A 25,798-nucleotide genomic window follows, 5' to 3' on the forward strand; every position below is an offset into this window, starting at 1 on the left:
CCCGGTTCGCCCGAGACCTCACTACTTGGTGGTCTTAGGTCTCGGCCCGGCTCTGGTGAGGCGTGGTGAGAGGAATGCCCCGGCGGTGGAAGAGGGTGGTGGGAACACGAGCTTGCCCCCGGCGGTCCCCAGGACCTGTTCCGAGGGGCCGGGCGCGCCCCGCCCGCCGGGCTGCGCGTCCTCCCAGCGTGGCCTTGTCCGAGAGGCCGCCCGGGCAGTCGGTCCCCTCCAGCGCCGGGCTGAGCGGCGTGGTGAGAGCTCGCCCTGGACGCGTGTCCGTGCACCGCGCGCCCCTCGTAAAAGCCTCCGAAATAACCTTTGTGAATTTTTTTCCAGAGGGAATAGAATTTCCGGCACTGGAGTCACGTTGGTTCACACCTGCGTCCTCCTCCGGGGACCCGGCGACTTCTGCGTGTCCTGGTGAGCGCTGGGTAGAAAATGGGTCGAGGGGGCCTTCTCCTCCTTTTTTATGCGAACTAATATTTCATCCGGGAATTTCGCTTTGTTTGTGCGTCATGTATTTATTCGTGATACATTGTACCCTGGTAGAAAGAGAAAGATACTTTCTTAGGTGTCTTGTGAACATATACAAAGGTACCTAGACCCCAGCGCCACTTTCTCCTGAAGAAAAAAAGCTTTTTTTGTTGTTGTTGTTGTTTGGATGCTGTAAATGGAACCAGGGCCTCATGCATGCTAAGCCTGCTCCACCACCGAGCAACATCCCCATCCCCGTTAATAACTATTCTTATCTGAACTTTATAGGTCCCTACCTCTGTACCAACCTTATAAGCCCTCCTCCAGGAGGAAAGAATGGAGGCTTTGTTTTGTTTTGGGTACTGGGGATTGAACCTAGGGGCACTCTACCACTGAACTACATCCTCAGTCTTTTATTATTTATTTTTAAATTTTGAGACAGGGCCTTGCTAAGTTGCTGAGGCTGCCCTTGAATGTGCATCCTCCTGACTCAGCAGGAGGATTAAAGGTGTGCCATCCCACCAGCTAAGAAGGCTTTGTTAGACTGGTACTACCAATTAAATTAGCTATTTGATTTCTCCACAGAATAATAAAGTACGTTTTATGGCGAACTGTTTAAGGATACATTGAAATTACAGGCATGATACTATCAGGTTGTTGGTGAGGTATCACCTAAAGATAAGAATATTGGCCTACTAAAACCACAATAGTAACATTGCCTCTAAGAAAATTAAAAATCTAGTATTTACTTTTTTAAAAAATATTTTTTTAGTTGTCAGTGGACCTTTATTTTATTCATTTATTTACTTATATGCAATGCTCAGAATCGAACCCAGTGCCTCATACATGCCAGGCAAGAGCTCTACCACTGAGCCACAACCCCAGCCCAAAGTATTTAGTTTTTTTGAAATTAAAATTCTCCACATTGTTCCAAAATAGACTTTTGGGTGTTACTGGATCTAATATCAATCTCTTCAAAGTTCTTATATTGAAAACTTTTAATGTCTCCTAGGTTCTTTGAACTGAAAACAGTCACTGTTGTTTCTCTGTTGACTCTTTTTTTTTTTTTTTAAATTTTTTTAGGTGGACACATATCTTTTATTTTATTTTTATGTGGTGCTAGGTGAGCAAGCTACCACTTGAGCCACATCCCCAGCCCTTGTGTTGGGCTTTTTTAATGTACTTTTTTTTTTAAAAAAATTATTTTTTAGTTTTATGTGGACACAATATCTTTATTTTACATTTTGTGGTACTGAGGATTGAATCCACCTCCTCATGCATGCTAGGCTAGGCGAGCTCTCTACCACTGAGCTACAACCCCAGCCCCTCTCTGTTGACTTTTTTGAAAGGTCACATGTTCTTTCAGAAAGTCACAAGTTTTGCTATTTGTTTAAAGTCTGATGGCGTATTAATATTTTCTCCATTTCTTATATATATCCTATAAACTGATGAATGACTGAGGGTAGAGAAAAAAATTCACACTAGGTCTTTTTTTTTTTAAAGGTATTGATATAGGTTTAGGAAAATAGTTACATATTCAAAGGAGAATGGGGCAATCTTGAGAGAGATTGTTGGTAAAGCTTTACCTCCATTGTAGGTAAAGCAAGGAATGCACATGAGGGCTATCTTCAGAGGGAAGGAGAGCTAAAGGTCTGTTCTGAGGGAAGTTATACACTAATAAAGAGGGCAAATAAATGAATTTATGTAGTGATCAGAATTTTGGAAGTAAAGTATAATATGCTCTGTTAGTGTATGAAAGTAGGTGAAGGAAAAAAAAGTGAGTTCTATTTAAGCTGAGATCAAAAGTCCATAGGGGGGATGAGGTTGTGGCTCAGTGGTATTGTGCTTGCCTTGCATGCTTGGGGCACTGGGTTCGATCCTCAGCACTACATAAATAGATAAAATAAAAGGTATTTAAAAAATTAATGCTCTTAAAAAAAAAAAACATAGGAATTCACCTTTTTGAACTAGGAGGTATGGAAGGAAGTGCATGACTAATTTTATTTCTACAGCTATTTATTTTTGTGAATAGGGAATTAATTCAAGGAATTAATGAGAATCAGTGATTAAACATTAAAGAAGAAGTTCTCTATGAAAATTCACTTGTTAATTCTCAATCTTAAGAAATGATTATGTTCATAAATAGTCAAAGCTTCTTTGAGTGGTTGTCAGTCCATTTTGGTATTCCCACATCCAAATTAGGGCTCAGTTTCCCTGAGAGAAAGTTCAGACCAGCTAGTCTTGTTTCACTCCTTATATAGGCTGACACATCTAGTAGTTTGATACCACTAGATATTAAATATGATCTGGTAGAAAGCTCTGAAGGAACCCTTTGGCATAACAATATCCATTTTACCTTAAATGTTTGCTACTTAGAGGTCTTGGTGAATTAGCTGGCCGTAAAGAAAAAAAATTGATGAGGGTTGTTTTGTTTGTACCAGAGATTGAATCCAGGGCCCACCACATGTCAGGCAAGCTCTCTCCCTCTAAACTATATCTCCAGACTTTTTTTTTTTAATTTTGAAACAAGATCTTGCTAAGTTGCCCAGGCTAGTCTAACACTTGTGATTCTCCTGACTCAGCTCTCCTAATAGCTGAGATTACAGGTATGTGCCACCACACCCAGCTTTGATGAGAGGTTCTGAAGATAAAATTGGTGAGGATGTGTATATTCTGCTGGTGGCAGAGTTTATTGAAGAAGCAACTTGAGCTGTTGGCAATATCTATTAAAAATGTGCTTTAACTTTAGAGTAGTGGGTGCAATGTCTGTTAATATAAAACTGAAGACATTTCATCACTATTATTTGAAATAGTCCTCAATTAGAAACAACCAAATATGGCTCAACAGAATAAATAATATTATTGGAATCCTTATTGTAAACAAAAGGAATAAATTAATAATAGATGCCATAGTATAGATGAACTTCAGTAACATCATCATTATTGTTGTTGCTTTTTGTCATATTCTATTTTTTGTATGTGTGTGGTATTAGAAATTGAACCCAGGCCCTTGTGTATGCTGGGCAAGTGCTTTACTATGGAGCCATCCCCAGCACTTGTAATTTTTATTTTGAGACAGGACCTAAGTTACCCAGGTTGCTTTAAATTTGCAATCCATCCTGTCTCAGGCTTCTGAGTCAATGGGATTATAGGAGTATACAGTCATACCCAGCAGTAGCATAATTGTCAGTGAAAGATAATAGCCAGGTGTGGTGGCGTATGCCTGTAATCTCAGCAACATAGTGAGGCCCTAAGCAACTTAGTGAAACCCCTGTCTTAAGAAAAAAAAAATAAGAAGGGTTGGGAATGCAGCTTTGTGGTTAAGTACCCCTGGGTTCACTTCCTGGTATTAAAAAAAGTACGTTCTAATCATAGAAGAATGCCTACCTCTTCCAAGACCAACTTCATTAGAAAACCTGTATATATCTATCTGTTGGTGCCTAATGAATTTCAGCAGATTCAGTGGCTTAGAATAGTACATGCTTCCCAGTCACTTGGGAGGCTGACACAGGAGAATTGAGAGTTCAAAGCCAGCCTTAGCAATGGCGAGACACTAAGCAACTCAGTGAGACCCTGTCTCTAAATAAAATACAAAATAGGGCTAGGGATGTGGCTCAGTGGCCAAGTGCCCCTGAGTTCAATCCCTGGTACCAAAAAAAAAAATAAAAGAATAGTACATGCTTATCTCATAGTTTCTCTGGGTCACAAGTCCAGTCATGGGTTACATAGGTTTTCTGCTCAGGATTTCATCTGTTTGTAGTCAGGGTATTGGTAGAGTTTATTTTCATCTGGTTTAAGTGGGAAGAATCAATCTCCACACTGAAGTAATTTGCAAAATTCATTTCTTAGCAGCTGTAGGACTTGTCTTATACTTGTCAGCTGAGTGTTTACCATAGTTTCTTGAGTTTACTTATAATTTTTGTCATGTGTACCCTTCATTAATATAGCTAGCAGAGTATCTGTACCTCACAGAAGGACTCTTGAAGAGTCTTCCACATGATTATATTAGTTCTACCAGAATGATTTTCCCTGTTGATGAATTAAAAACCAACTCATTTGGGGCCTTAATTACATCTGCAAATTTCTAGCCACATTCTCTTGGCTAGAAACAAATCACAGATCTTGTGTATCAATCTGGAGAGGAGCTTATCCAGGGGCATGAATATCCCAAAGTGGAACTCATTAAGGTCCTGTTAGGGTGTATTGGCTGCAGTGTAGGTGTAGTCCACTAGAAGGTAGTGCTCCTGGTATGCTGTGAGCCTGAGTTGCTCTCCAGTCATTAGTCAAGCATGAAGGATGCTTTATGGCAAAAGCTACCTGAAGTTGGGCCAGTGTGCAGAGGGAATTGGGCATAAAATGCAGTGTCAGCACCTGGAGAACTATGGGGAACCAAGGTCTACGACATAGGCTTCTTATGGGTTGATATGTAGAGCAAGTTGGGTCAGCATGCATCTTGCATTCTGTAATGTACTGTGACTTGTCATGCGGCACTTAGGAAACTCTGAAACTGACGCATGTGTTGATGTGCTTCTAGTGGGAGTGTGGGGAGCCACGTGAGTGACCACACCCTTCCAGTCCTGATGCCTCAGATTCTGACCAACCACTGCATTCACTGTGGCTTAGGCAGGATCTAGCTCAGACATCAAGGGGTCTTCTTTGTGGGATGTGCCCCCAGGTTTGAGTTACACTCATCTGTCCCTTGTAGCCCTGCCCCTTCTGCCCTTTTTTGGATAGAACTTCTAAGTAGAACAAGAGTCTCCCCAATAAAAGCTCACTTCCAAACATATTCTCTCTCTCATCAGCCTCTTGTGACTTTCTTTTGCTCTCCCTTTTGGGGAGCCTGAGGCTGAGAGCGGGGAAGCTGTCCTGAAGCTTGTGTAAATTGTGTCTGTTTTATTTGGTGTCCCTGCAAATTCACATAAGCCATCTTAAGTTCAGCTGCCTGCATTGGTCAGGGGCGGCATGGGAGTCCTTGTAATGGCTGGTATCCCTGTTATGAGGAGTACAGGATGATGACAAAGAGAATCGATATTGCCTATGGAGCCTGTATTCTGGGCACATGGTGGGGACAGAGCACCAGAGGATGACTCATCATGCACCAGTGGGATCCCACAGAAGTTTCCATCCTTCTTCAGTGTCCCCGTAATGCCCCTGTACTTGGAAAACTTAACACATTCGGGATAAAAGATAAATGTTTAAAGAAACCAGTATTGTATTTCATAGCAAATGTTGACGGGGAATTAGAAGCTGAGATGAATATTTAGCCTACTGGCACATTCCACTCTCTGGCTACTCAACTTCCATATTTACCCTTCTACATATATTTTAAGTTTCTTGCAGTAATTAATCAAGTCTATATTTATAGCTAAGAAAATATAAGGGAAGAAATCCTAACCCTTCCCAAAGTGATATGATGCATATTCCCACTAGACATGGTATATCACCATCATAAACCATATTAACTGCTCCTTGTATTTCATCACATTCTCAGTGAATATTGTTACCTCAGGACTAAATCGTAAAATATAACCTTCAGTACTTATGTGTAAAATAAAAATGGAAGGAAGATTGAAGTGATTTGTTAAGTTTTGTACCTGGTAGAGTTAATCCAAACTCCATTCCCAAAGGGTCTAAGTCTTCCATTCTTCATTTTTTTCAGTTGAAATTTTCCATTAAGCTTTTTCTATTCAGCATGGAAGTATGTGAGACTTTAAATTTCTTTCTCCTTGCCCCAATTATACAGCTGTACCTCAGATTCTTTTCTTTTTTTGGTACTGGGAATTGAACCACTGAGCCATATCCCCAGCCCTTTTAATTTTTATGAGACAGGGTTTTGTCAATTTGCTTAGGACCTTGATAAATTGCTGAGCCTGTCCTTGAACTTGCAGACCTCCTGCCTCAGCCTCCCTAATCACTGGGATTACAGGTATGCACCACCATGCCCAGCCTGTACCCATTTCTTTTTGGTACTTGGCGTCAATCACTTTGGCCAGTAGATCAGCCCCCTCCCTTCATTTTGCCTTTTGTTTTAGATATTTGTGATATATGAAGCCCAAAATACCCAGGTAGCTGTCTCATTTCTAGTTGTGTCCTGAGGGAGGCATTTCCCATTAGGGCTTAAGATCTAGGTTCCTGGAACTGAGGCAGAATTTCTGTCTGCAGAGTCAATTCTACATTCACTGATCAATTATTTCACTCCAGGATTCTGCCTATGGGGAGAAAGTACCATGTAAAGCTGCATGATTGTGTGTGTGCATGTGTGTGTACATGTGAGTTGGGAATGGAACTCGGGGCTTCACACATGCTAATGCTGGGCAGGTAGGTATTCTTCCACTGAGCTACATCCTCATCTCCAAGGTCTGATTTAAAGCATATACTCTTAGCCTTCTGCACATTCCACATGCAGGAATTTGACCAGCCACCAATTGGAAGAAAACATTCTATTGTTGTTGGCATGTACTATATAGGTAAGCCTTCAGTGGTTGCATCTATACTGAGAATGTACAGACCTTTTCTTCCCTTGCCATTATTTCCTAAATAATACAGTATAACAACTATTTATATTGTATTTATGTTGTATTTGGTATTAAAGTAATTTAGAGTTGCTTTAAAATATTAGGGAAATGCACATAGGTGATAAGCAAATACTGTGGGATTTTACTTAATTTTTTTCCTTTAATTCTGAAGATTGAACCCAGGGGCCCTCTGTCACTGAGCTGTATATCCTGCTTTGTAAAACTGTTTATTTTGAAACAAGGTCTTGCTAAGTTTCCCAGACTGGCCTTTAACTTGCAGTCCTCCTGCTTCAGCCTCCTGAGTAGCTGGGAATATAGGCATTTGCCACTACACCTGATAATATTGTGCAATAAAGCACTTAAGCATCTGGGGATTTTGGTGTCCTTAAGGGTTCTGGAGCCAATCGCAGAACAACTATGTTGTATCCTATGAGACAGAATCTCATCCATTGTGAGGTTTGTCTACAACTTTGTCCTGTGAGTTTTGTGCTCTTTTTCCTGAGATTATGGGGAATCAAATGCAGGGCCTTTTGCAGGTTGAACACTATGCTATACTCCCAGCCCTGTACATGAGTTTTCTTATAATATTTCACCTCTCATGTAGATCAGGTACTTCTGAATGGTAACCTAACTAATAAGACTATATGATTGCATGGATGTATTCCTGTTTTTGTATGTCCTTTGTGGTGAAGTAATTTTTTTTTTTTTTTTTTTTTTTTGGTATTAGAAATTGAACACAGGGGTGCTTTACCTCTGAGCCACATCCCTAGGCGCCCCCCCCCCCCCTTTTTTTTTTTACTTTTTATTTTGAGACAGGGTCTTGCTCATTAAGTTGCTGAGGCTGGCTTTGTTTCACTTTGCAATCCTGCCTTAATCTCCTGAGCTACTGGGATTATAGGCATGTGCTAGCATGCCTGGTGTGAATTTCTTAATTAGAAATAATGCTATGTGATTTCCAAGATGATAGATAAATTATTTTGTGAATTCACAGATGGTGGTGCAGGCAGCAGTATTACTAATGGAGAGGGAAATCCATATTTATAACATAAGTGTATTATAGTGAGGGTAAATATTTGTCACCTTCATGCTAGTAGAGGTTCAGTGTGAGCAACTTGTAATCAAAACACCTAGTGAAGTGCCTGTCTGGTCCTCTGTAGGGAATGGTGCCATAAGGGACACCTATCTCTGGTTTCTGCTTTTAGCAGATCAGGCCCACAGCAATAGTGTTAGATGGTTCAGCCTTGGTAAGGGCGAGTCCATTTTGTTGAACCATGAATGATGTTATCTCTGCTCTTGAGGCAATTTTGCTCATGGCCCATTAAACAAACACCCATTGGGGTGGCTGAGAAAGTAACAGACAACTGTACAAAAGTAACAGAGTGCATCATATTGCTCATGTAATTATTAATCATTATTTATTTATTTATTGGTGGTGCTAGTGGTAGAACGAGGGCTTTGTGCATGCTAGGCAAGCACCACACCCCCAGCCCAATTGTCTTATTTCTAGTGGATCACCTTTAGCAGGTATTCACATAGGTCACAGATACTTTGACAGCCTATATCCTTTTTGAGAAGGCCATCTGTGATTAAAAAAATTTTTGCAGATTTGCTTGTCACCCAGTCTTGGTTTTCTACATCCTTGGGCATCCAACAAAACCATTGACAGCTATTGATGAATCATTGTATATACATACCTCTGGCCAAGTGAAGAGTCAGATGTACTGCTTGAAGTTCTGCCACTGGAAAGTAAGGGTGTTTAGTTTGTTTTGGTACCGGGGATTGAACTCAGGGTCACTCAACCGCTGAGTCACATCCCCAGCCCTATTTTGTATTTTACTTAGAGACAGGGTCTCACTGAGTTGCTTAGCACCTTACTTTTTGCTGAAGCTGGCTTTGAACTCATGATCCTCCTGCCTTAGCCTCCTAAGCTACTGGGATTACAGGCATGCACCACTGGGCCCACCTATGTGTTTTGTTATTGTTGTTTTTTGGATGTAGAATACAATATATTTATTTTTATGTGGTGCTGAGGATTGAACCCAGTGTCTCACACTTGCTAGGCAAGCACTCTACCACTGAGCTACATTCCCAACCCTGGGAAGTGAGTTTTTATTACAATATTCCACCTATTGTGGCATATCTAATAAGACTAGTTGATTGCATGGATATACTCCTATTGGAGTGTCCTTTGCAGTGAAGTGAGTTTTTTTGTTGTTGTTGTTGTCTTTGTTTTGTTTGTTTTTGAGAGAGAGAATTTTTTTAATGTTTATTTATTTGTTTTTAGTTTTCGGTGGACACAACATCTTTATTTTTTTTTTTTTTATGTGGTGCTAAGGATCGAACGCAGCGCCCCGCACACGCCAGGCAAGTGCTCTACCTCTTGAGCCACATCCCCAGCCCTGAAGTGAGTTTTTTAATTAAAAATAATGCTATATGGCCGGGTGCAGTATTGCATGCCTATAATCCCAGTGGCTGGAGGGGCTAAAGCAGAAGGATCGAGAGTTCAAAGCCAGCCTCAGCAAAAGTGAGGCGCTAAGCAACTCAGTGAGATCCTATCTCTAAGTAAAACACAAAATAGGGCTGGGGATGTGGCTTGGTGGTTGAGTGCCCCTGAGTTCAGTCCCTAGGACTGCCTCCCACCCCCCAAAAAAAGAAATAATGCTATGTGAATTCCATGATGAAAGATAAATTATTTGTGAAGACATAGATGGTGGTGCTGACAACAGTATTACTAATGGCACTGTTACTACAGTCTGACCAGTCATTGGTCAGTGGTACACCATGCTTCAGCTCTGTACTTTTCAGGTGGTGCATGTCATACAGACACATCTATAAAGGGGGAGGTTTAGGTTTTGTGTTAGTATACTGGGTGGAAGGAAGCCATAGGCATGGGTTGAGGGAAAGGGACAGTGCAATTGAAGACGGTGTTGAAATAGTCTTTGCCATTTACTCATGCAATTTATTTAGGCTCACTGGACTTGCCAGAGCTCAGTGTCTTATATGCCATTTCCATTTAGTGTAGATTGATGCTACATATGCCCAAACGTAAGTCAAGGTGGGTCAAACAAGTCCCAGTTTATTTAAGGAAGATCGGACTATTTGGTCACTTGATGTCCCACAGTTGTTTATTCTCTACCGTGAGTCAGGGCTAAGCTTTTTCTCAAAAGGAGAATAATTTTCTGCAGAAAATTGCAGATTGATTCCATGCTACTAGAAGTCTGTACTATAAATCTCCTATTGGATATACTAGATCATTTGGGGTAAGTGCTTGAGGAGCTTATAGTATAGCTTGAACTTGCTTCTGAGCATGCTCTTGTTCTGGTCCCTCTTGATGCGGGGGGGGGGGGGGGGGTGGTGGCAATTGTTGAGGCTTTTGTTTGTTTGGGCTTTTTTTTTTTTTTTTTTGGTCCCTCTTATCACAGTCTTATTGGTGATTGAATAAAGCAGGTTCAAAGGTGGTATTTGTTTAAAAAAAGGACATTCTGTTGTTTGCAACAACATGAATGAACCTGAAGGATGTTATGTTAAGAGAAATAAACCAGGCACAGAAATGCATATACATCATGATCTCCTTGTATACCTAAGCTAAAAAAATTTGAGCTCATAGAAGTAGCAAAGGGATAAAGAGGGGGCTGTTGTCCAGAGGATATAAAATTTCAGTTGGAATTAGAAAGATCAAAAGATCTCTTATATACCTGGTGACTATTAGTTAATAACATGTTGTATCCTTGAAAATTGCTAAAGATTTTAAGTGTTCTCATCACAAAATGAATATATATTTCAAAACAACATTGTATACTATAGTTTGTTGATTAAAAGTAAACAAATTGCATTCCGCTGTCATATATAAATTAGAAAAAAAAAGTAAACAAAGTGCTCCCCCGACCATGCCCAAGGCCCTGGGTTCAATCCCTAGCACCACACACCAAAAAAAGTAAGCAAATTATGAAAAGTAAAAATTAACTGCAAATAAAGTGATTTCACAGTAGGTTATGGACATCTTTACATAGTTTGGGGTGTGTATAATTATTATAGGGCTTTCAAAGAGACCAAGGTTAGTCTACTAAGAAGTCAAAGGAGAAAATACTTCCCTGGGAAGTGAGGTTTAGAGTATCCTGGGGTTAAGAGGGTGACTGTCATTTGCCCCCATTCCACGTTTCATACTCTTCCCTGATTGTTTTGTAAATCTTAAAACTTCATATTTTTCTGATGCTTCAATATTTCTCATCCAAGGCCACCAGATGTGCCAGTGTGGTAAGGCTGGCCTCTGCCACAAATTCTTATTATACCCTCTAACTGTGAACTCCTGACATTCAAAGGCACCAATGGAATCCCTTTACTACTTTTGCTTAATTACCCCACTCAGACTTCTGGTAAACCCCCCCACCCCATAGGTTGTCACCCTCTTACAGCTGCTCACCTGCTTGGTTCAACCTGCTTTCCCTTGTAGTCCCCTGCTTGACTTGCTGTGCTTTCCTCTCTAGAACCTGTGAATATAATAAATCTTTAATATTATGTGCTTCTCTGAATGTAATTTCTTGGCCATGTTGGAGTAATCTCCCCTGTTTTTAACACACTGATTAATGCCCTAATTTTCACATAAGAAATTAGGTGAGGTTGATATTGATGTTGTAACCCCCCCCACACACACACACTAGGGTTTGAACCCAGGTGTGTGCTTTACCATTGAGCCTCATTCCCAGCCCTTTTTATTTTGAGACAGGGTCTCACTAAGTTCGAGACTAGCTTCAAACTTGTAATCCTCCTGCCTCAGCCTCTGTAGTTGCTGGGATTATGGGTATGCACCAGTGTTGTAACTTAATCCATTCGCATAAATTTTTTTGTTTAATTTTTGACAATAACAGCCCCTGTGGTGACAAAAACATTTTTTTTTTCCCATGAGAACTATCATAGAAGCTCTTTGGTTCTTAGTTCTTAAATTGAGCTGCAGTTCTGAGCTTTTCACTTTCTGCACAAGCACATTCAGAAGACACAGTCCTTTTAGTGATTATTACTGCTATACTGGTTACAATGCACTATTCATTTGGCCTTCCAAGACAAGTGTTAGAGTTGGTACTTTATCAACCACAGGTACCATCTTGGTTAATATGGTTCAGCTGAATGTGTTTCCTATTGGTAAGGAGCTCAGTTCTTTTATGGCTCAAAGACTGGGTGAGTGAATGGACTGGAAGGGAATGATTGTGGGCATATTGTAGGCACTGTACTTGGATCTAGATCCCCTTTCTCCCATATTGGGGATTGAGCCCAAGGGTTCTCTATCCTCACCTCTTTTTTTATTATTTTTTATTTTGAGGCAGGGTCATACTAAGTTGCAAGAGGTGCCTTGAACTTTGGGTTCTCCTGTCTCAGCCTCCTAAATAGTTGGGATTATAGGTGTGAGCCACCCCACCGATCTAGACATGTGACTTACCATATGTCGATTTAGCATTTGAAACATCTCTTGTGTAGAGTAAGACCTATAGGATTTTTATTAGGGTGAATTTGGTTCATGAGTCATGAACTGTGAATTCTTCAGGGGGTTGTCATTTAAATTTCATTCTGCAGATCACTATTTAGGCTGTTGTTCTATTTGATTTATTGAAGATTTTTTGTTGTTGTTTTTTCTGGGAACTGGGGAAGTAAACCCAGGGTCACTTTATCTTGAAGCTACGTCCCCATCCCTTTAATTTTTTATTTAGACAGTGCCTTGCTAATTGCTGAAGCTGGACTTGAACATGCAAACCTCAGCTTCCTGAGTTACTGGGATTACAGAATTTTCCCACCACATCTGGCTTTTTTTTAAGAGCTAATCTTTTAGCTAGGCACAGTGGTGCATATCTTTCTAATCCCAGCGCTCTGAGACTGAGACAGGAGAATCACATGTTTAAGGCCAGGCTCGGCATTTAGTGAGCAATCCTGTCTCAAAATTTTTAAAAAATCAGAAGATCTGGGGATGTAGCTCAGTGGTAGAGTATATTTAATTCTCAGTACTGCCAAAAAGAAAAAGAAAAAAAAAGGAACTCTTTAAAATGATGTTACAAGGTAATATAAGAAACATGAAGGAAGTGTAAGGAAGAAATTAATAAAAATGAAAGCAAGGACTGGGTATATAGTTCATTGGTAGAATGATTGCATCTTGTATACAAGGCCCTGAGTTCAATCCCCAGCACCACAAAAAAAAAAAAAAAGAACTGATGCAAAAAAAAATTGACTGTCTTTTCTCACCCGATGAATACTATGGAAAGGTATTCTTTGAGAAGATCCATAAAGTAGACAAGTGTTGGTGGTTTGGCATTCACCTTTTACTGATGTGGGGGAAGAGGGCAGATTTGTTCATTTTGAGAATTTTTTCAACCAAGATGCTGATGAAGCTCATCAGTACTGGAAATGTGTTCTGAATTTCTTATAAAATCCTTGATAATTCTAATCTTGTTGGGTCAAAGGTGAAGTAGTTAATGTTTATTTCCCTCTTTTGCTATCATCTTGCCCCAGAACCAGTTCACAGTATCTGTGCTTTCTAGCCAGGCACAGTGGTGCATGCTTGTATAGCTGGGGAAGCTGAGGCAGGAGGATCATAAGTTTTGAGGCCAGCCTCAGCAACTTAGCAAGGCCCTTGGCAACTCAGCAAGACCCTGTCTCAAAATAAAAAATAAAAACTGCTGGGATGTGGTCAGTGGTAAATTGACCCTGGATTAAATTCCTACTTAAAAAAAAAAAAAGTAATTGTGCTTTCTGTGTGTATGCATGTACAGGACACTGTTTTCTCAGCTGCTTGTTTTTTTTTTTTTCCCCCATAGCACTTATGATTAATATCTCAGTTATTTTGTTATTGTTTTTATTATCCTATAGAACTTTGGATCTTTAAGGACAGGACATTTCCTGTGTATCCCTGCTCTGGTTATGCCTACCACAGAAATAGGACTTCCTGATTATTTGGTGAAAGAATGAAAGAGTAAGACAGACCTGAGATAAACTTCTAGTAGCCACAGTAAACAAAGTAGAAACAGGTAAGGTTTTTTGTAATAATATATTTTATTTTGTCCCACATATTGAAAATTATTTCAGCATGTCATCAATAAAAAAAATTGATAATTACATTCTTTTTCTCATACTAAATCTTCATAATTCACTGGACCCTAAAGTTTGATTGTACTTATTTTGTGTTTATATCTCACAAAATTAATACAGAGGGGTAACAGTGGGAGGAAGGGAAAGAGAAGGTACCTGCTTGGCTTTCCTCCACACACTTGTACCCGGTAGCTGTGCTTTCTGCCACCAACCTGGGCATGCTGCTTCCGGTCCCCCAGAGTCTATTTTGCCCTACTGCTGGCTGCACAAAATAGATGTCTCCTACCAGTGCTGCTGCTTGGTGTGGTGCTGGTGGCAGCTGTGGCATGGGTAGCAGCGGGCATGTGTACCTGTGAGACTGCCTCCTGTTGTGAAGGAGTTGGTTGCAGTTGGCTGCCAGCTGGTGGGTAGAGTGACTTGAGAAGGAAGACTGTTTTCTATTACCTGCCAAATCAGTGTGCATTGTGGGCCAGGATGGCATGGCAGAGCTGGGGATTCGGCCCTGTTTGTGTGGAGCTGGAGGGGCCCCAAAGCCATTGCCTGAGACTGCATAGCTTGGAGCTCAAGGATGAAGGTGTGTCCTACTGTGCCCCTAGTGCCTAGGTCAGCATTGCTGACTCTACCTGGTACCAGGTGGGCAGTGCCTGCTTGTGCTCGTCACAGACTGGTGGTTACAGGGATAGCTCCAGTCACTAGTGCCACCATTACCTGCTGCTTTATGAAGAGGCTCTGGATGATGATCCCTTGTTCTCCGGTTCTTGCAGGTGTCTACTATCTCCTAGCCAGCCATCATTCATTTGACCTACCCCCATCCAGAGTGAGAGATATGGCCTCCATTCTCCTGTCTTCCCTCCCCAATTCCTCCTTTCTCTCTGTTTTTAATCTCATGCCCATCCTACAAGAAGGCCATTTCCTGTTCTCAAACTAGTATTTCTAAAACGAGAATAAACTTGCTTTATTTTTTTAAAAAGGGGGGAAAAAGGTATGCCTGTAATCCCAACATTTTAGGGGGCTAAGGCAGAAGGCTTGCCAGTTTGAGGCCAGCATAGCAGCTTATCAAGGCCCTAAATAGTGAGACCCTGTCTCACAAAATAAAAGGGGTTGAGGATGTGACTCAGCAGTCAGTGACCTGGGTTCAGTCCCTGGTACCAAGAAAAAGCAGATTCAGAAACTGGGGATGTAGAGTACATGCTTAGCATGTGCAAAACAGGGTTCAGTTCCCATTGCATGCATATACACACAAATAGATTCAGATATCCAAGTTATTCCAAACATATTTGAGAGTTTTCAGGTAGCTAAATCGTGTTCATTTTTTTATTCTGATTTTAATTTATTAAGCAAAATTATTTAGTCATACTAGATCCTTAAGAAGTGGTCAATAACACTTGGGGTTAGTACTACTGAATTATACTGTATAGTTACAAGACTACCTTCTGGTCATGTGGAGAGTAGTAAGAATCATAGGAGATCAGGCTTTTAGGATAAGCAGCAGCATCCAAGTCCTGTTTGACAACTTCCAAACTGGATGATACTAGCCTAATTATAAGTGTTGTCTGAATTGTAGGTTTCTTCAGTATTAAGTATGGTAATGGTAGGATGATTATGATAATTATCTGAACTTATATATAGAAAGGTATTAGAGCAACCTCTGACAAATACCAGTCTTGTCAGTATTTGTGTAATTGTACTTGTTATTGAATACTCCATTTTTAGTGGCTTTCACATATGTTAACTGTAGAGAGAACACTAATGTATGATGTTTAATGACTGATGTTTGATGTTGATTAATGATTGATATGAATGGGACTCCACATAACCCTGTATGAAAAGGAATGGAGATTGCTTCTGTCCACTTAGATTCATACGCTGCCCTAAAGTGGTCTTGGCATCAGGGAAGGGAGCATTCAGGCACATTTCACCATCAGCATCCCAGGATGGCAGCCATTGATTTGTCCCATGGTAAGTCCTTGTTGATGCTCTTTTTCACACTCTGTTTTAGGTCTCCCCTGCAGAATATAGAGTCCAGTGGATGGTGCTTCAGCAGTCATGCTGCTGATTCATTTAGGAAGAACTGAAGTGGGACATAGAATGTTGTCTCATAATTCATCTCCCTGGTGTCTATGCTTTGGGAAGAGGTGCTGCATAATCTTCATGAGTTCTACCACCATGGGAAAATAGAGTTATATGTTTTCAGGGCTCAAGTTTTTTTTGTTTTTTGTTTTTTTGTTTTTTAACCTATAAAATGAGATCATTACCCTTTCCCCAGTGGGCAGCATGGCTCAGAATTGGCTTCCTGGGCTCTAGGTGAGACATGCTTCCTGGGCTCTAGGTGAGACATGTCATGGCTATTGTGGCATTTCATGGTAATGTTGTATATTTATGTGGTTTTTGAGTGTTTAAGATTATGAGGGAATTTCCATGTAGGATGGAATGACTTTATAGCATGTGAATATAGGAATTATGGGCAACTCTGGGTTCTGATGCCATCTTTCTTTTCCATTAGGCCTTCTTTCCACGGAACCAGTCTGCTTTTATGAAGAAAAGACAAACGTAGAAAGAATGGTGACTGACTACCAGGCAAATTATTACCAGGTAAAAAGAAAGGGTGTCCTTCCACAAAGTGGAATACTTCTGTGCATTAAAGACATTGCCTTTTAGAGAGACTTTATTTTAATGGAAATACAGCCCCATTTAAGGACTGAGTCCTCATTTGAATTTCCTCAGGGAGTGGAAGCCTCAGATTGGTGAGGTGTTACCTTGAAAATCATCCCAGTATTTCAGTAATTACTTTGATCCTCATGATGCCCACTGCATGTTTCTCATTTTGCTGAGTGCTCTGACAGATGGTGAGGCAGATTAGTGTCCTTTTTTCAAATAATTTATTCATTAGCATTTATCTGCAGTGTGCTCAGGAGTGTGTTACAGTAGAGACAGGTAGGACAAAAGCTCCTAAACTAGGTGTGCTGAGATTAATTCACGTTTAACAAATGATGTTCAAGGCATATATAATGGTAGGTGGTTAACAGTGAGTGAGTTTAGATAGAGAGAGGCGTTCCTAGGGCCATTGAACACTGGGGATGGAATATGGGAGACCTCAGAACCATATATAGGTATTAAGCCCCCTTTCCTAATTCTCCAGTGAACATTGGTGGAAGTGTTAATTGGCTCAAACCAGCATGTGTGTAATGGTTTAGGATTCAGTGACCTTTGATGATGTGGCTGTGGAGTTCACCCTAGAGGAGTGGACTTTACTGGACACAACTCAGAGAAACCTATACAAAGATGTGATGCTGGAGAACTTTGAGAACCTGACCTCAGTAGGTAAGGCTGTCATTATTCCTTGTAATTTGATATGGAACAGATGTATTTCATATGCTTATTATTGTCTTGCAGAATTGACTGTTAATTCTGACTATAGTGGGAAATAACACATAGTTCCTGATATAATACATTTTAATCTACTGTGGCCATTCTTAAAATGTCATCAACACCATGACCTCACTAAGCCTGTTAGGAATATACACTTTCCTTCCACAACTTTGAAATAACTATATTGGAAACTTGGTTTGAGGCTTGGTTGTCTGTTTTGAGAAGCACTCCAGATCAATCTAATGCACAGTAATGTTTGAGAACCAGTGGGAAGAGTTGCTGTCCCATGAGAACAAATATCCTTTTGTTAGATTTGCTTTATTTTCTACTTGAAGATAAGTCTTAGTGTTTGTAAATGTGTATGTCAGCTTTCATTTGACTATCAGAGTTTAGAGATACCCAATCTTTTGGGGGCACAGAAATGGAGAGACATGCCTTTTTCTTTTTTTCTTTTTGGTGCTTGGGATGAAAATAAGGGCCTTGCACATGCTAAGCACATGCTGTATCAATAAGCTATACATTCAACCCATATTTTTCCATTTTACCCATTTTGAAATAATTGCTTTCATTAGAACTATAATTCCTTAGTCATAAGAAGGATTGTCATCTCTTGCATGAGCCTCTTCCATTCATGCATCTTTCCACCTGCACAGGATATCAGTTCTTCATACCTAGTCTGATCTCCTCGTTAAAAGAAGAACAGTTGAGGACAATGGAAAGTGAAGTTCTTCAATGTGAGTAAGAAGAACTCAGTTTAATGAGGAATTTTTTTCCCTAGTTGTGAGGATTGATCTCAGAGGCACTTTACCTTTTAGCTACACCCCACCCCTTTTTTATTTGAGACAGTTGATCTTCCTGCCTCGGTGTCCCAAGTATCTGGCATTATAGGCGTGTGCTACCTCACCCAGCAATATGGGAAGTTTTTTTTTGTTGTTCTTTTTTTATTTTTTTGGTACTAGGGATTGAACCCAAGGGCAACTCTACCACTGAGCTGGATCCCCAGTCCTTTTTATTTTTTATTTTGAGACAGGATCTCAGTAAATTGGCCAGATTTGTCCCAAAATTGTGATCTTCCTGCCTCAGCCTCCAAGTAGCAGGGATTATAGGTATGTGCTATACATATGAGAAAAAATTAGTTTGCTTTTTGTGTTTGGGATTGAACCCAGGGGTGCTTTAATACTGATACAGTAAACAAGGAATATTTGTTATTTCCCACCTTCAGAAAAGATTGGGAATTTCTTTATAAAGAACCAGTACAAATGAGAGATATTGAGAGAAATAATTTGCATCCAGAGGGAGGAATTCCTTTGGAGAGAGAATCTAAATACCATGAAGTTCTCAAAAAAGCACATTTCTGAATATATAACTGGATAACTTGATAACTTGGTTTAAACAATTTTAGGGAAATATGTCCCCAGCCCTTTTTATCTTTTAAGAAGGGTCTTGTCTTGTTACATTGCTTACAGTATTGCTAAGTTTCTGAGACTAGCTTTGAACCTGTGATCCTCCTGCCTCAGTCTTCTGAGACACTGGGATTACAGGTGTGCACCCCCATGCCTGGCTAATATGGGAAAACATTTAAAGGTGTACTTTATTTCTGAAGCTTGAAGCCATTTTCCTCAGAATTTGAGATCTTCCACTTCCTATAACCTATTACTTTCAATCTACTCAAACATTCCTATAATCTCACAAAATTACCTATTCTGTTCCCTCTTTTAAGTTTATTGTTTCAGTATATGCTTTTCCTAGTTCTTACTTTCCTTTTCTGATAATCTTCACCTTAATTTTCACAGAATATGAAATAAGCCATCTAAAATGTTGACCTTGTGTCCTTATTGCTGCTTTTTTTTTTTTTTTTTTTTTTTGCAGTGCCTGGGATGGAACACAAGGGGATATGCTTGCTAGCAAGCACTCTATCTCTGAGCCAAGCTCAGCTCTATTGTCAAATTTTTAATATACTAAAAATCCTTAAATCTGATATTTAATTTGCAAACAAGGACAGTCGACCCCTCATCATTTTTAATTTCTACTACCATTTATTTCTTCAAACCCTTACATTTCTTTTGCTGTTTAGCTTCAGAATTGGAACTCCAACCTAGCACCAAAGGGTCAGAGCTTCAGAATGACTGTATGACACAAACTTCCATTGGGATACAAACGGTAAGATTAACAAGGGGTATTTGTTATTTCTCACTCTTAGAAAAGATTGGGAATTCCTTTATAGAGAACCAGTACAAATGAGATATATTTTTTTAAATATTTATTTTTTAGTTGTAGTTGTCAATGTCTCTACTTTTTCATTTATTTTTTTATGTGGTGCTGAGGATTGAACCCAGGGCCTTGCACGCGCTAGGCAAGCACTCTACCGCTGAGCCCCAGCCCCAGCCCCCAAATGAGAGATATTTGAGAGTAGTATATACCTAAGAGGAAGCAGTTCCTCTGGAGAGAGATTTTGAACATCATGAAGCTTGTTGCTTCAGAGCTTTCTCAAAAACACATTCCCAAATATGTAACTAGACAAATTGACATGTAGGTTTTAAACAATTTTATGGGAATATAGTCTTTTTACAGTTAGAGTCAGTGGCACAAGATTTTGATGAAAGGATCCATTATCCAATTTTTAGGAAATAAAGAGGTCAGGAAATCTGTGCATGAAATGGAAATTGTAAAAATTATAAAGACCATGGAAATGTCTGGGTAAAATTTATTTCACCTTTCTGAAATCCCTTAATCTTCATTCATGCATTCATCAGCAGGCAAGCCTCAGTGATGGAGGGACACTGTGTGACTATAAGCCATGTGGAGAAGTACCCATTGAACAGTCATGCCTTATGACAGATGTGAGAATGCAAAATCAAGGATACATTTCTGAGGGTAATGGGTATGGAGAAAACATCCTTACTCTACATAAACAAACCTCTACTGAACAGAACCTTTCTGAGTTGAATCAGTGTGAACAAGTCTTCAGCCTGACTCCAGATATGATGTACCAGGGAACTAGCATGACAGAGAAACCCTTTGAATACAGAGACAGTGGGGAAGCCTTCTTTAATCAATCATACCTTCAGGCAAATATGGGAACTCACAATGGAGGAAATCCGTATGAATGGGAGAAATATGGGAACGAACCTATTCATGCCACAGACCTTGATGTACATCTTCAAATTCTCAATGCAACAAAACCCTACAAATGGGAGGAATGTGGAAATGGCTTTCCGTGTTTTGTATGCCTTAATAATCCCATGGGAACCCACACTGGAAATAAACTCTGTGAATGCAAGGAATGTTGGAGAGCCTTTGCAGTTTCCTCACACCTAACTCAGTATGTAACAATTCATACAGGAGAGAAATCCAAAAAATGTGAGCAGTGTGGGAAGTCCTTCACTACTTTTTCTCAACTTTCTGCACATATAAAAACCCATAATGGAGAAAAGTCCTTCCAATGTAGGGTGTGTGGCAAGTCCTTTAAAAATAACGCATACCTTAATGATCACAGTAGAATTCACACTGGAAGAAAATCATATAAATGTGTGGAATGTGGGAAAGCCTTTCTCCGGTGGTCAGGCCTGACTGAACACATACGAGTTCACACTGGAGAGAAACCTTATGAATGTAAGGAATGTGGGAAAACCTTCTCTAGATCTACTCAGCTTACTGAACATATAAGAACACACACTGGAATCAAACCCTATGTATGTAAGGAATGTGGGAAAGCCTTCACTCAGTATTCAGCCCTTGCTACACATGTACGAATTCACAGTGGAGAGAAGCCCTATGAATGTAAGGAATGTGGGAAAGCCTTCACTAGGACTTCAGGCTTGATTCATCATGTAAGAACTCACACTGGAGAGAAGCCTTTTGAATGCGTTCAGTGTGGGAAATCCTTCATTACTTCTTCTCATCGTACTAAACATTTGAAAATTCACAGTGGAGAAAAGCCCTTTGTGTGTGATATATGTGAGAAAGCTTTTATATATTCCACATCCCTTAACATTCACATGCGAACCCATACTGGAGAGAAACCCTACATATGTAAGCAATGTGGAAAAGCATTTGCTGTTTCCTCACGACTAAACAAACACACAAAAATTCACACTGGGAAGAAGGCCTATGAATGTAAAGGTATGGGTGTTACTATTTAGCCCATCTGTTGTGACCTTTAAAGTTGACAGTGACACCAAAGATCATCAGATTAGTCTTAATTGCCTTGTATGGGTTGTAATGGTTCAGATTATCCTTAGATGCCATCCTGATAGTATGAAATAAGATATGTTGATCCCCTGGAACTTTTTTTTCTTTTAGTAATGTTTGGGATCAACCACAGGGTTGATGTACCATTGAGCTACATCCCTGGCCCCTTCCCTGTTGCCCATTCACAGATACCTGAGTCTGAGCACTTGTGGATCTTAGGTGAGGTCAGTATTGCAGGTTGGCCTCATCCTGGTGCTTGGACTCATAGTTACTGTAGCATTAATACATGCTATATGAGATAAATGAAGATTTGGTTCTTATCCCTTGTTGATAAGTGGCTGCCAGTGTGGCTTATTCATGTGAAAATTCACCAGACTCCAAGATGATATAGGACACAGGTGAATTCTTGAAAGACACTCCTCCAAGCATATCCTCTAATCCCACTGATCTCCCACTGAGCATGCCAAGAAGGAAACCATCCTTACCTGTTCTTAATGGCTAGTCAATATTCGTAGCTGATTATCCCTACATCCTCTTCTTATAAGATCTAAGAAATTTACTGCTTTGCCTGCTGGGTTCTTTGTAGATCCAACCAGCAGTGTCTTTGCTAGTATAATCTAATTTCTGTTTCTGACTTCAGTTTTTGTTTGTTTGTTTTCCCATTACTGGGGATAAATACAGGGTCTTGCCCATGCTAGGCAAGCACCCTGACTGAGCTATATCCCCAGCGATTTTTTTTTTTTAAATTTCATTTCAAGATAGGGTCGCACTAAATTTCCCAGACTAGCCTATAACTTATGATCCTCCTGCCTCAGCATCCAGAAGGGTTGAAATTATAGGCATGACCACCATGCCCAGCCAACCCATGATCTTTTTATCAAATAGTTGTTCAACAACATTTTTAGTAGAAGCTTTCTTAGTTTTTGTAGTATGTTTAGACTAAAAGTTTTCCAAATCTCCGAAGCTGTGGTTCCTTTTTGCTTAATATTCTTTCTTCAGTTCAGCTCTTATTTTTTGTTTGTTTTGTTTTTGTACTGGGGATTGGACCCAGAGGGGCTTCACCACTGTGCCACATCCCCAGTCCTTTTTATTTTTTTGAAATGGGGTCTTGCTGAGTTGTTTAGGGCCTCACTAAGTTGCTGAGGCTGGCCTTGAACTTGGCAATCCTTCTGCCTCAGCCTGCTGCATTGCTGGGATTATAGGTGTGCACTACTGTGCCCACCTCAGCTCTTACCTTTTGCATTTTAATAAAGGAGTCAGGAGGAACCAAGCTACTCCTTCAACATTTTAATTATAATTCTCAGACTTTCAATTGTAATACTTCCAGGTTCTACCTTCTATGAAATGCTAGAATATAGTTCTACCAAGTTCTTTACCTCTGCCTTTCAAGGATTGCATTTTCTCCATTTTTTAATAATAGTTCATTGCCAAGTGACACTTCACCAGAATATCCTTTAATTTTTTTTTTTTCCTGGCATGTGCTTTAAAAAATTTTCAGCCCTGATACATTACTGAATTTCAAAGCTGCTTGCACATTTTTAGGCAAAACCCCACTTTCAGTTCCAAAATCTGTCATATTTAGCTTAGGCCACCATAACAAAATACCGTATATCAAGTGGCTTAAAAAGTGATTCTGTTTTGAATAAATAAACTGAAATGATACAGAAATTTATTTTCTCACATTTCTGAAGGCCAGAAGTCTGAGATCAGGAGTACCAACCAGCACAGTCAACTTCTGGTGAGGCCTCTGTTCCTGGCACGCAGTTGCCAGCCACCTCAATGTGTCTTCATGTGATGGAGACTAAGAACAAGGTCTCTCTGTCCTCTGATAAAATCATAGCCCTGTTGGATTTGTTCTCCACTCTTTTGACCTCACTTCAGTAAAGTCCTAAAGACCCCCACCTTAAAAGTCATATTGGGGTTTAAATTAAACATGAATTATTCCAAGTTGCCACTTTAGGGCACATAAACACATAGATTCATTTATTTGGTTTGTCACCAAGCAGTCGTATCTGTAGAGAATGACTATTATTCTAGTTCAACTGTTGTTATTTTTTTTAATGAGTATGATCTCCAGCACAATACTGACCAAAAGTAATAAAAGCAGCATATTGTTCTTCAAAGTTCTGATGAGATGCTCTCCATTTTATTGACTTATTAGGTTTTACTTTTTACCCAGTCTGTGTATAAAGATTTCTCAATATTCCTTAGTTTGTGAGGCTGCATTTCTCTTGGATTTATTAATTGCCTTCCCTGCATCCTGTGATCATGTTCATTCACTGGTAAGACTCAAGTACCTAGAACTCCAATTGGCCTATAATGCCTAATAAGTACTTGAATGAGTGAATGAATGAAAGGACTCTCAAATGTGGTCATTTATTGATTTTTATTATTATTTATTTAAATTTTTTTTTTTTTTAATATTTTGAGACAGTGTCTGGCCAAGTTGCTCAAGGCCTTGCTGAACTGCTAAAGTGTGTGGACTTGTAATCCTCCTGTCTCAGCCTCCCAGATCTCTGGGATTATAGGCATGAGCTACCATGCCTGGCTATTTTATTTTTTTAATCTTAACACTTTAAAACTTTTTTGTGCTGGTGATCAAACACAGGGCCTCACACATGCTAGGGAAGCAGTATACCACTGAGCTATACCCAGCTAGTGTTAACTTTGTGTTCTTAGATCCACTCAACTTGGACATAATGGATCATCTTTAAAGGTAACTTGCATTTACTAATGTTATAAAATATTCTCACAAATATATGTTTGAATAACAGTGGCATGTGATTGTTCTGTAACAAAAAGCAGGGTATGTGCTTAGCATATGCAAGGCCCTGGGTTCATTCCCCAGTATTACCAAAATAATAATTCAAGAAAGACTTGAAAGATATTTTTATGTAGATTATGACAGTATCATACATTGCATTGGGGAATATTGCCATGTTTTCTAAATTCTTAACTTGGTGATTTATCCTGTTGATTTATTCAGATCTAGAGTAATTATTACTGTTTTAGGTACCCTTTTTCTACAATGATTTTAAAGCATTTGGTCAATTTCTTTTATGCTTATAGGACAACTAGGGTTTCCAATCCCATCTTACACATTGTGAGTTAAAATTTTCTAGGCATGTTTTCATTTTCACTTGTGCAGCAAAAATTTGCGGGGTTTTTTTCTTATATTTTTAATGTTTACTGGTTGGGTAATTAAGTTTACTTTAGGTTTCTTGCATTCTGGAATGATTTCTTTGTGCATTTTTAACTTGTGTTAATCTTGGCAAATATTTAGTTTTGTGATTGCTTTCAAAAAATATTTGTTTTGAAAAAATCTAAACTTTCTCATGTTTTCTATTCAGTTCTTTTTTGATATTAATATGGCTATATCAGCCTGATTTTTTTTTTTTTTTCCATTTCTAAGTCTCTCTGACCCTTTGTATATATTCTGTTTGTTTTTTGGTGCTGGGAATCAAACCTAGGGCCTCATGCATGCTAAGCACGTGCTCTACCTCTGAGCTACAGCCCAGCCCCAGAGGTGTCTTTATACTTTAGTAGCTGGAGTTAAAAAAAAAAAAAAAAAAAAAATCGAATACTTGAAAAATCCTAACAATCCTTTTCTTTTATCTCGAACATTTAGTCCATTATGTATAATATAATTAGTAATAAATTTGGAGTAATTTTTAGCATCTTGTTTTTTCTGTTTGTCCTTGTGCTTATCTGTATTTGTACTGGTATTTTTCATTGAGATTACTCTACTCTTAGTGTTTTAAATTTAGGTACTCCGTTACTTTTTAGTTGCTATCTAAACCATTAAATTCATTAAAAAATTTTAATTCTTTGTTAATGCTTTTTCTTTCTAACTAAATGGACCGGCCCATTTGCATTCATATTCCCATGATACACCTCCTGAGCTTCACACATGCAGAGACCCAGGAGTAGGTGCATCCTCACACAACCCATTAAACACATCTAAGTAGAAAAAAACAACAGGACCCTTGACCAAGACCCAGCACATCCTGTGACAGATTACAAACAACCCACAAATTCTTTGAAGTTGCTCCCATCAGAAGACGAGTGTTTCATTTTCCCTTTCATATGAAGTGATCTTGTGACTTTGACCAATAGAAATCTGAACTGTGCAAGTTTGTCCTCAAGAGGCTTCTACTAATAATGGATTGTTATTTCCAGCT

At 39.5% G+C, this 25,798-nt stretch overlaps 1 protein-coding gene across 8 annotated transcripts; it reads left to right on the forward strand.

Annotated features, from left to right (window-relative positions):
- The first annotated feature begins 335 nt into the window (after positions 1 to 335).
- Positions 336 to 25,446, forward strand: Znf561 (zinc finger protein 561). Of its 8 annotated transcripts, none has more exons than XM_071602945.1 (8): positions 336 to 420; positions 13,839 to 13,996; positions 14,822 to 16,016; positions 16,561 to 16,649; positions 17,197 to 17,378; positions 18,080 to 18,160; positions 19,501 to 19,586; positions 20,180 to 25,446. In XM_071602945.1, the coding sequence occupies exons 5-8, from the start codon at positions 17,345 to 17,347 to the stop codon at positions 21,566 to 21,568; spliced, it is 1,590 nt and encodes a 529-aa protein (XP_071459046.1). In that variant the 5' UTR covers positions 336 to 420; positions 13,839 to 13,996; positions 14,822 to 16,016; positions 16,561 to 16,649; positions 17,197 to 17,344; the 3' UTR covers positions 21,569 to 25,446. The 8 variants fall into 8 exon arrangements, with proteins under 8 accessions (XP_071459046.1, XP_027811123.1, XP_071459031.1 ...); XM_027955322.3 differs by having other exon boundaries at positions 17,252 to 17,378; XM_071602930.1 differs by having other exon boundaries at positions 17,252 to 17,378; positions 20,183 to 25,446.
- Positions 25,447 to 25,798: the final 352 nt, after the last annotated feature.

Source organism: Marmota flaviventris, chromosome 1, assembly GCF_047511675.1.
Source record: "Marmota flaviventris isolate mMarFla1 chromosome 1, mMarFla1.hap1, whole genome shotgun sequence".
NCBI lineage: Eukaryota > Metazoa > Chordata > Mammalia > Rodentia > Sciuridae > Marmota > Marmota flaviventris.

What these genes read in the sequence shown, in the direction of transcription:
- Znf561 (XM_027955322.3), top strand. Translation starts at nt 15,890, where the DNA reads ATGGAGATTGCTTCTGTCCACTTAGATTCATACGCTGCCCTAAAGTGG. An exon ending in ACCAGGCAAATTATTACCAG is followed by an intron (nt 16,650 to 17,251) that starts GTAAAAAGAAAG and finishes GTAATGGTTTAG; the next exon opens with GATTCAGTGACCTTTGATGA. An exon ending in GGAAAGTGAAGTTCTTCAAT is followed by an intron (nt 18,161 to 19,500) that starts GTGAGTAAGAAG and finishes TTTGCTGTTTAG; the next exon opens with CTTCAGAATTGGAACTCCAA.